We start from the raw sequence: 11,267 nt of genomic DNA on the forward strand, positions 1-11,267 counted from the left end.
TCTTTATTAAGTGTTAAAAGTGTACTGGCCTATGATTTTTCAAAGTTTCATTAAAATTTTACATGTCCTGTCCACTCTAGATTGATTCTCCACATCCTTCTACCCCTGATAAAGGAAAAAGATCAAAGTACTTGAAATGACTGATACTTTATTATAAGTGAAGAGTAGCAGTGTCAGTTCAGCACAAGTTTGTAGTGCAAACAAAAGGTGTCCTTGGAAGAACAGTAAGTTTTGTAAACTTTATCTCAGTTGTCATTCCACCAGTTCATTGTTCAAAGAAAAAGCCCGACAAAAACCAGTTAACATAACCAGTGTGCCTTAGAGTTTATCAAACTGCATAAAACATACAAAAATACTCCTCTGAATGCATAAATATACTGTTATTACAGTCAAATTATAAGTAGAGTTTAAATCTTAACACGTTAACTGTTATTCTTGGTAGAAACTAGGGAAATAAATCTTTTTAAACCAGCTGCCCTCTAGCAGAATGCTCAGTAATTAGTGGAGACAGTCCTTACACTGACTTCCTAAATAAAGGAACTGGAAACAAATTAGATACTCTTACTAATTTTGAACCATTTAACCACTACTGATTTTCACACAGTTATTGCACATAATCTGAGCTAGGCTCCAAGCTATGCTGGAGAGGTAAATGCACAATTGTTGAAATAGAACTTTCTTTCCTGTCTTGCAAGAAAAACAAAGCATGAACCTTAGTTAAGAAGTTTTTGTTTATACTGTATCACAGTCTTGAACTTCCCATCAGTTGAATCTGGCATTAAAATAGCTTCTGGCTAGAGAAAAACCAGGATTGAGAATGGGAAGTTAGCAGGGTTGAGGTGATGGGTATGGAACATGGAGGAAAGGATGATCATTATTTTGACTGAAGTAAGCAAGAATTTTAAGCCTAAATAACTTGGTGAAATCCTGAGCCCAGAGTCAAGTATCTTCTCTGCTGACAGAAGAGGTTTCTGTCTTCTCTTGGTGTGCAGCAGCTTGAGGGAGTCTGTCCAGGCTAAAGCAGGACACAAGGAGGGTGGCAGCCATGCTGCTTCTCCTAGAACATGGTGCTGTACTAGTTATAGTTTGACTGTCAACATTGCAGTCCAGATCAACCAACAAAGTCCAGCGTCCGTCAGCTGTGCAGAAACTCTGCCTAGTGCAGCTTCACAAAGCAGAGATGGAAGGAAAATCAATAGTTTGGGATTGGGGGGGGAGGGGGGAACAGAGGGGAGAAAAAGCAGCTCATGCAGAAAAAGCAAATCCCTCACCTGTCCACCTGCCTCAGGACCCATTGAAGGGTTTTGGTGCACAGGTCAGCATCATATTTTTTGGTAAAAAAGAAAACAGCCTCCAGAAGTGTAACTTTACAGGCTGTCATGTTAATCAAGACAAGCTTCAGGCTGTTTATACTCCAGCAATGCTGTGACTGAAGTATTTTAACCCACAGGTGAATTTTTTTCATTACTGAATTGCTTAAATAGTCTGTAGCTTAACCAGAGTTGTGTTTTTTTCACTCCCCATGAAGAAGGGGCGGGGAGGGGGAGGAAGTTGAAAGCAACCTGGAGGTTGCGTTCAACCTGGAGGTTTTTTGCAGTTCATCCCTTTCAGTACTCACCTGGCTGAAACAAGGCTATGTAACAGTGACAGCAGACTGTGCAGGATGTAAAGTTACAAATCAGTGACTTGCTCATGTTTTTCGCATCTAGTGGCCCGTTAAAGCATTCTATGTTCCTTCCAGCTGTGTTCTCTCATGAGGACACAGCTGTGCTTCTCATACAGCAGAAACAACCATGCCTTTGGAACTGGTGTACAGGGAAGGGCCACAGAGAGCTTTCCCATCTTGACAATACTGACACCTGGTGTGAGTAAATCACAGGCTCACATCGGTCAGAAAGTAAATAAAACCTTGGACACAGATTGGGTGTGCTTCCCCATATGAAACAAGGGCTTTCTCTTGAAAGGGCACTTCCAAATCAAAAGGAAAACTTAGGAGAGGCTTTTGTATTTTTTGGTGGAGGTACAATATTCTCATAGGGGAAATAAACATTTAAATATGGACACGCTTATTCCAGTTATTTTCAGCCCAGTAAAAGGGTTTCTCCGGCCACTTCTGAGCATTAAGTATTTCTAGACAACCCATCTTGGTGAGTGTGAGGGGCAAGAGATTAAGGACTTGCACATTCACATTTTTAGAGAGCAACTATCCATTGTGTGTCTCTTTAATTTAATGAGGAAGTATGTGCAGAGACACACAATTTCCTGAATCTTTCCATGAGTCTTACTTGGTCAGAGTGGGTGTACTTAACAAAATTTTTGTATCAATAATTATGTCTTTTGTGCCCCCCACTGCCAGATACAACCAATACATTTCCTTGAAATACACTGGAAACCTGTGGTTTTTACTGGACAAATGAGGTATCCCTTGCCTGAATACAGTATCAAGTAAAAAAATAAAAGCAAACAGGATATTAAATATAAAATATTAGTTAAAATAGTAACCCTAATAATAACTTAAGGTTTTACACACACTTAAGTGACACATGTCACTGCCAGGTGTTCACGTTGCAGATGCAGCTCCCGGGGTCAGTAGGTCAGCTTGGATGCTCTGCTGTTGTAGCACGGCCGCTCCATCAGTGCAGCCGAAGCGTTCCGGAAAGGAGAGCTGTCACTTCTCATAAGGACCAGCTCCAGCTCTTGGAAGTCCTGGAGTCTGGCAACATCCTTGTCCTTGTAAGGAACAGACAGAACAACATTATCGATGCTGTTGAGTCAGGGATGGAAAAAAAACTCCCGTCTTCAGGTGGATTAGAACGCTAACTTTAATGAAAGTAGTGGGTCTTTTTATAATGACACTTGCTAAGATGATACTTGATTGGTTTCAAAGTAGAAACATCTCACACTGTTGGTGTGCTATGAATAGCACACTGTGGAAAACCGTAACTAAACCATGGTTACAGAAAGAGAGATAATTGTTTTAATTATTTCTTCTAAGATTCCCAGGCTCAGCCTGGGAGAAATGATCTCTATTCTTTCTTCAGCTGAACTGAGAATCTCCACACATTATTACTCCTACACATAGCTGGTGGTTATTATTTATAAAATAACTACAGGAAGTAAAAACTAGAATTCCAGGGACATCATTCCCAATAATAGCAATAAAGAATTAGAAAAATAAATCCAACCAGCATATACTCATTAAAAGTTGTAGCGGGTTTTCTTGTTTGGTTTTTCTCCTCCAACTTTTTCTTCTCCTTTAATCTCGTTATGATTTGGCTGTATTTTTCATGTCACTTCACCAAGACTTGGGACCACTTTTGTCTACAGACCTCTGGAATATACACTTTCGGAACAGAAGAGCAGTTTCATTTGTTAACAGCGTATTTTAAGTTGTTCATATGCCAATTTGTGGAGGTTTTTCCCCTTACTGTTCCTTCTTTTTAGGCAAGCAGACAGTGAAGTAATACTTGGCAATTACGTTAAAAGCACCCTAAATGCACTGTTTCTGATACATTTTTTAAAAGTCAAGCTGTAATAGTTCCATATGCTTTAGGAGCTAAAATACTCTGCCTATTTTGACAAGACTATTTTTAAACGAGTTATGATGAAGTCTTAAGAAAGGTCCACCGTCCCTTTGAATCTGTCAGTTTTTATTTAACAAAGCTCACATTTTGCCAGTCTTTTTACAAAAATACATTCTCTGATGTCTGCAAAGTGAAAAGTCAAGTTAATCTCTCGTTTCTATTCTTACGTTTCTTAGAAGTGTATTGGGTAGTTTTCTGATCTTCTCTACTTGCTCTGGATTAACACCCAGTTCACAGCAGCTCACTCTGAGCAGATCTTGATAGGTCAATTCTTGTCTGTCCAGTTCAATCTCAATGAAGTCATTGTCTCTCAGGTTTTGGACTCTGACCTTGAGTACAAGTTCTGACAGTGAAACAATTAAAAGGTTAACAACAGAAAAGACAACAAACTCAAACCTAACATTTACAGTATTTACCATTATCTTCTGAATTCAGGTTTTTTAATACAGTCCCCATGATCTGGGAAATACTGAGCAGTTAACAGAAGCTTCCAGCAAAAATACACAGGAGAACCATGTTAACACTGTTTAAACTGATCCATTGAGTCACAAAGCTGAGTTATTACCAAACAAACGGAGCTGCATTTAATGCAAATGTAGTGCAAAATTTAAATGTTCGTGTTACATGGACTGATCTTTCCATTGTTTTGCAAAGTATTATCACGGTTAAAATACAGTATAACAGACATTTTATGTAACTGAGCAGAAGAAAGTTCAGGGCACTTTTGGCCACAGAATTCAACATCTCTGCCTCTATTCTACTAGAGTCTGAAGTGAAATGATTACTTAACTTCATTTTTCACCCAGTAACTGTAACAGAACTAGGAGACACAGCACCTCTTTACCTTGCATGTTATACGGGAATGTTCCAGTGAAGAAGAAGGGCTGGAAGGCGGGTGCAGGGCTGCTGGGGCAGGTGTGAGGCTGCAGAGGCAAGGCCTGGCCAGACACTCCTGGGGAGCAGAGTCCCAGGCTGGGGGTTGTGAGCGGGGGGCAGCCGGAGCCATGGGGCATCCCTGGGCTGGTACCCGCTGTGGCTGCAGTGACGGTGGGCATAGGGGGCGGCCTGGCTGCTGCGTCCGCTGCTGGGAAAGTCTCGCCGCTGCTGCATGACGTGGGTATGCAGATGCTTTCAGCCTGAGCTGCTGATGGACAATGGCTAGTTTCACTCTGGGAAGCAGAAGAGATGGAAGCACTTTCACTCTGGGATTCTGCCAAGCTGCCTTGAATGCTTTCTTCGGTGTAAATGTTAGGGAATGGGTTGGCCAAGTAGTTCGCAACAATGGATAAATTTAAATCCTTCACTCCTTGACATTCAGTTTGTTCCTCTACTGATGAAGTTCAAAAAGGAGGGGTAGGGGATGGAGACAGAAAAAAATCCATCATGTTACTGGATAGATCTTTCTCATTTTGAATACAGTTAGTTTTCCTATTGTGTCTTGAAACTACATCACATTCCAAGGTCATCAAAGATTGACGCTAATGTTCCAGAAGCATGTAACACTTGGAGGCCAGTAGCTGTAAAGTGAAAGAAAAACCTATGTCTTCAGTATATTCTGTTTTTTGATAACAAAGTGTGGAGGGGAAATAACCTTTGAAAGAGACACCATTTCTAGTAGTGTTGTTCCAGCGCTTTCAAATGAACTGGATGACCAGTAGTCCTTTATTGAACCTAATTTTAAAATGCTCTTAATAGCGCTGCTGTAAATAGTTATTATGACCTAGGCCAGCAAATTTAACCCATTATTTCTTCAAGGAAGTGTCTACTTGCTGTAATACCCAAACAAACTCAACTCTTGCATAAAAGCACTGCAGTAAGTGACGTTCCTCCCTGAGGATTACAGAACATAAATACTGATGTCAAAGCAGTTCAGAAAGATCTGCTCAATGATACCACACTCCCAGAATAAAAACTAAGAGAGAAGGTAAGTGATATGTGTTTACTCTCCAGAAAACACAGAAAGCTTAACAGACAGAAAAATAAGATGACTATGAACAGAGTTCATCTACATGTGCTTGACAGTTTAGATGTTAAAAACAGGTGAGTCGTTTGCCACAAACCTCACCCAAAAGAAAGCAAAAGCATTGTGTAAGAACACGCCATTCCTTCAGGCTTAACTGTTGGAACCTGAGTCACGATTTAGCTGCAACCTTGTGAAGGATAACCCTGCCCTGTTGGTGTAAGAGCAGATCACTGCAGAGAGCAATTTAAGCTCAACTGCAGATGACAGCACATTTCCATAGGTAAAGCACCTTAGAATTTTAATCTGGAGCACAGTACCTAGATGCTGTTCAAAAGTGCCACACACATCTAACTGGGTTTGCTGTGCATATGAAAAGTGTAAGATGGCATAATTACAGGGCAAAAATTAACCATACCAGCAAGTCACACTATATATAACAAGGTGCTCAGAAGGCATAACTTCCTGAGTGATAAAACTGTTTTGAGGGGATTTGTAGTATTGATCATGGTCAGACTGCAGCAAATTGTACAATTGTGAAAGCCCCCATTTGCAGCTTGCATGCCAGCTTTTGTTTAATGACAGCAAACAGGAGTGCAGCAACAACTTCCCAAAGCATACAGCTTTTCCACTTCTTGGTGACACAGCTCAGAACACAAGGCCTTCCTACCTGAAATCTCCACGTCTATTTGCCCAAATATGAATTCCAGTTATAAATCAGAGCTATCTAATGAGATACAATTGTCCTAGCAAGGCTTTGTCAATTACTGCTTCAGATAAAAGCCCTAACAACGTTTCAGTGTTTAGACCAAGAATTCAAGATGACACTTAAAATGGGAACGGTACCTCCCAAAATCTTGCGGATATCTGGTTTCGACGTTAGCTGTGCCGCCAGCTCTCCCTTAGCAGTGAGGATCCGCTTGTCCGCACCAGCCTCCAGCAGGCAGGACACCACCTGAGCATGGTTCCGCTTACAGGCCCAGTGCAGGCAGGTCCTGCAGGAAGGAAGCACAAGGGTTGGGATTCATCGGCCTGGCTCTTCCTCACCAACACCGTCCTAGCTCGTCCGAGTTATGCATAAAGTGGTAACTGGCAATAAAGTTGCCTTCATTGTGGCACTTCCTAAAGTTCTGAATGTGTAAGTTATGCAGGGCACGGCCCTCCTTTGCCTTGCACAGTGACTCCCACTACTATCCCATACAAGCGACTGGACAGGGACCTTAAGCAAACACGCCGTGACAGGTGAAAGGCGGGTGACCTGCTTTTATCGTGATCCTCTTTAGCAGTAAATCTCCGAGCCTCCCGAGATTAGCTTTTCTGTATTTGCAAATGGGAAAACTAAGGAACGCAAGAGCTGCGTTCCCAGAACACCTCCCTCACCGCCTCCTGATGATGGGTTGGGGTGAGCCCCGAGCCCAAGAACCCCGAACACCTGGGAAGGGCAGCGGGGGAAGAGCTGGGCCCCGCAGCGACCCGGGCCCGCCCCTCGTCCCCCGCAGCGCCGGGACCCCGCGCGACGCCGCCGCCCCTCACCAGCCATTGATCTCGTTGCGGGCGTCGATGTCCGCCCCCGCACCCAGCAGCCGCCGCACCTCCGCCACGTCCCCCAGGGCCGCCGCCTCTCGCAGCCGCTCTTCCAGCTCCCGCGCCTCCGCGGCTCCGCTCATGGCCGGGTCCGGCTGCGGCCCCTCCTCCCCGCTCTGGAGCCCGTCGGGAGGGGCCGGGCGGCTCAGCGCGGCGGAGCTGGGCCCTTCCCGCCCCCGGGCCCCGTTCAGGCCCTCACGGACGCCGCCATCTTGAGACCGGGGCGGGCGGCGGGCACTGGCTCTGCCCCGGGCAGGGAACGGCCTTGTTCTGGAGTTCTGTGTCCGGTTCTGGGCTCCTCAGCGCAGGAAAAACAAGGAGCTACTGGAGAGGGTCCAGCGAAGGCCACGAAGATGATGAGGGGTCTGGAGCATCTCTCTGATGCGCAGACATTGCGAGAGCTGGTTATATTTGGTCTGGAGAAGACTGAGAGGGGATCTCATCAATGCATTTAAATATATCCAAGGAGTGTCAGAGGATGCTGTCAGACTCTTTTCATTAGTGTCCAGCGACAGGACGAGGGGCAATGACCATAAACTAAAACACAAAATGTTCCACCTCAACACTAGGAAGAACTCCTTTACATTAAGTGTGATAGAGCCCTGGAACAGCTGCCCAGGGAGGCTGTGTAGTCTTCTCTGGAGACATTCCAAACCCACCTGGACACATTCCTGTGTCACCTCCTCCAGATGGACCTGCCGTAGCGGGGGATGGACTGGATGATCTCCAGAGGTCCTTTCCGACCCCAATGATTCTGTGATTGTGTGGGCCCCCCTGCCTCGGGCACTGAGATGGGGGCCTGGACAGGGTGAAAATCCAAGACTGGAGTGTTTCCTCTGATGGGTTCATCCCACCCTCACCTGACATCCGGAGCCCTGTGTGGGGGCTTGAGGAGAGAGAGCTCCTGGGAAGAGGGGAAAAGCTGCAGGTAAAAACTGCCTGCTGGCAAAAGCACCTTATAGAATTATTTACGTTGAGAAAGACCTCCAAGGTCTTTTGAGTCCAACCCATTATCTATCACAGTGGCCTTGCCCTTTTTGGGGTGTTTTTTAGCCAGCAGCCTGGCTCCTGCCTTTGAGCTGTGAGGCTGCCATGGGCTGGGAAAGGACCACAAGGATGGGTTCAAATCCACAGCTTTCCCCATACACCTCCAGCCCTGGCACCCCCAGTTCCCAGCCCTTCCCTCTCCAGTGTGTTGCTCACACTCGTAATTAAATCACTGTGGCATGTGTTGAGGAGCTCATTTAACTCCAGGCTTTCTGTTTTGGCATCAGTGTCTGCCACAGGAGCAATTTTCACTGAGAATTTTTTTTTTCATTGCCTCTCTTTTATTGCTTACTTTTCTTATTAGTGACATTATTTTAACCTACCATTTAATTTAGGGCTTGGGTTGCTGTTGCTTTGCTCTGCTGTTCCTTCTCTGGTAGTTATGGCCATTAGGTGAAGACAATGCCTGCAGCATTACCATCCAAACAGTTCCTGAATATCTCTCCATATAAATGATGATTCAAAGCACAAACACTCATCTTCCTTTTAATCAGTCAGAGAAGGCAGAGGCCCACAGGCCAAATGTTTCTGTAAGAGAGGTGCAGCCCGGCAAACTACCCTCATGAAAGCAGGAGGGAGAAGCAAGCGGTGACATTTTTAACTACTGTGGCAAAGGTTACACACACAAAGGTGACTCAGTGGCAAGTGTTTCACACCAGATCACATGCTTTTGATCCCATGCAAGAGATTGAACAAAAGTTTTGCCCAGCAGCTACGAAAAGACTCAACAAACTGTATGAAAAACAACTGGATTTGGAGAATGGTTTGCAAACAAGATTTACCTGATGACAAGTGCAAATTCAAACCTTAGAGACCTGGAAGACCAGCCCTCAACTGGACAGTGCTGTGACCTGAATATTTGCATTTTAACTCATTTGCTTTTTCAGTAAAGGCATCTTGAATGACCACTCTTTAACCCACGATCTCTTTTGTCTTTTTTCAGTGTTTGTGCCATAAAGCCATAATACAAAGACAAGGCACACACAAGTGGAGACCTAGTGATACATTCTAGGAAGCAGGGTGCCCTCTTGTGCACTGTGAAAGCTTTAAAACCCAATTTTTTACATCTGTAAAAATCCAGTAGGATTAGTGGCAAAAGAGTTTTTTCCAAAATAATACAAGACAACTCTCAGATGGATGGGGAAAAGCTACTCAAGAGGTGAGTGCAGGGACAGGCCTAAAACCAGAAACACCATTCCTGTTGTGTTCTCCAGTGCCACTGCCACTAGATGTCACAGTGGAACAACAAGAAGAGCCTGGAGTGTGGCTTGGTGCTTCTTGCTGTAATTGTGAAATGCCTTTAAATTTGTCTTGGCACATCCGTAGTGTCTCCATACAGCTTTGATCCTGTAGATTTCAAAGCTCTATGTGGTGCAAAGGGACATTATGCAACATTTCCACACAAGTACAGGAATACCCAGTGCAGGGAGCTGTTTTCTTGGGGGTTATGGGCTTTTTTCTTTTTCTTTTCTTTTCTTTTTTTTTTTCTTTTTTTTTCCCTCTACTTGAGCTCTTCTCCCAAAGCCACACAGGGCTTTTAAGGACTCTAAGCCAGAGGGTGATGCACTGAGATGCTCTCTCTCACACTCTCTTGGGGTGAGTATCCTACTCGGTTGCACCTGTGCCAAGCCTTGTTAAATGGAGCTTGGGTTCACCATTGCTTAGTTACACAATGTACTTCTCCCTGGAGTCATGAGATCTCCTCCTGCAAGGAAGGCTGTGTGCAAGAGGATTAGCAGCGAGTTCACTTGACTCAAGCCTCCCCACCATCCCCATGAACCTCCTGCTCATGCCCTGCACACGGAGCCTCAGACCCCCTTGTACTCTTGTGTTCCCTCCCCGTTTATTGGCACTGGTGTCACACTCACCAGCTCCCAGCAGAGCCAATAACTTGTCCTTTCCCTGCTCCTTTCCCATATCATAGCTGGGTTTGTGCATGCACCTATGCAGAGCACACATGCACACACACCTCCCTGCCAAGAGCAGCAGGGCCTGCAGGATCTGCAGGCGTGGGGCAGGTGCCAGCTGAGTGCTGGTTGTCGCCTTTGGAAGCTGCTGGGAATTGCACATGGTGCTCACGGCTGGAGCAGCTGCCTTGCCTCCCAAATATTAAATTACCTTGGCCTTCAGTGGGAGCACACTGAGCTCTGAGACTGTGTCTGGAGCCCAGATCGGTGATGTTTTGTTTTGTTAGTGATTTACAGGTGCTCAGTGCTCCCTGTTCACCAGCCTTGGGCACAGCCCTGAGCCCGTGGCTTTACCTGGCAGAGCCAGCACCTCGCTATCACAGCCTTGCAGTAACCACAGGGGAGGCTCGGGCCAGTCTTTGTTCCCGCAGTAAGTTTTCCAGATTTTGTTGGTTATGTGTTAATATATGTCTTTATGCAAGTTTCTGACTGTGCCTGATCCTCTGCATTAGTTATTTTCTGCTTTTTTGGAGAAACTGTGGTCTGTCTGTTTGCTATTTGCTCCTGGTTTTTTTAAGGCTTATGAAGTTTTTTTTTTCCCTTTGCATTTCAGGTTTCATTCCCCACGTAACTCCATTCGTCCACATTAAACCGACTTCTCAGTCACTGAAAGTTATGATTAAACATATTTTTAAAGGCTTAATTCCCAGTTGCACAGTGGTACTGACAGCTGTACAATCATATTTGAAACACTCGGTCCCCACCCAACCCCACCAAAATAATGTTTCTGGCAATTTAAACCAACACTGCTGTTGTGGACACAACTGCAGTTGTGTGAGAAACAAGATTTAGGTTCAGAAACATTAAATATGATACTTAATGCACACACACAGATTTAAAGCTGTTACCTGATTAAAGCTCATGGAAATGGAAGGACTGGTGGAGAATAAAGATGGAATTAAAAGTCAAGCCCAATATTCACTTAGATTTAAGGTAATCTGTGCTGCTCACACTGGACCTTTCAATAAGTTTGAAGGCAGAGGAGACAATTTCAAAGGAGGAAGTCAAAGTCCATGGGAGAAGCAATTTATGCTATACCAGTTTTTGTGCTCACCCCATGGAAGCCCCCTCTGAGCATCTGTAGGTGAATTAGGTTGAATTCAAACCTCCATGTTATCAAGTCTG

At 44.7% G+C, this 11,267-nt stretch overlaps 1 protein-coding gene across 2 annotated transcripts; it reads right to left on the reverse strand.

Moving 5' to 3' along the window:
- Positions 1 to 131: 131 nt before the first annotated feature.
- Positions 132 to 7,322, reverse strand: LOC121363904 (ankyrin repeat domain-containing protein 40-like). Of its 2 annotated transcripts, none has more exons than XM_041486694.1 (5): positions 7,078 to 7,322; positions 6,391 to 6,539; positions 4,429 to 4,911; positions 3,752 to 3,927; positions 132 to 2,730 (listed from the first exon to the last, which is right to left on the reverse strand). In XM_041486694.1, the coding sequence occupies exons 1-5, from the start codon at positions 7,209 to 7,211 to the stop codon at positions 2,587 to 2,589; spliced, it is 1,086 nt and encodes a 361-aa protein (XP_041342628.1). In that variant the 5' UTR covers positions 7,212 to 7,322; the 3' UTR covers positions 132 to 2,586. The 2 variants fall into 2 exon arrangements, with proteins under 2 accessions (XP_041342628.1, XP_041342627.1); XM_041486693.1 differs by having other exon boundaries at positions 4,429 to 4,914.
- Positions 7,323 to 11,267: the final 3,945 nt, after the last annotated feature.

The sequence above is a fragment of the Pyrgilauda ruficollis genome, unplaced genomic scaffold (assembly GCF_017590135.1).
Source record: "Pyrgilauda ruficollis isolate IOZ18807 unplaced genomic scaffold, ASM1759013v1 scaffold77, whole genome shotgun sequence".
Taxonomy (NCBI): domain Eukaryota; kingdom Metazoa; phylum Chordata; class Aves; order Passeriformes; family Passeridae; genus Pyrgilauda; species Pyrgilauda ruficollis.

Excerpts from the sequence above, each read along its gene's own strand:
- LOC121363904 (XM_041486693.1), bottom strand. The coding sequence starts at position 7,211 with ATGAGCGGAGCCGCGGAGGCGCGGGAGCTGGAAGAGCGGCTGCGAGAG. Across the intron at positions 6,540-7,077 it reads CGCAACGAGATCAATGGCTG|GACCTGCCTGCACTGGGCCT; the intron begins GTGAGGGGCGGC and ends TCCTTCCTGCAG. Across the intron at positions 2,731-3,751 it reads CCAATACACTTCTAAGAAAC|GACAAGGATGTTGCCAGACT; the intron begins GTAAGAATAGAA and ends GTTCCTTACAAG.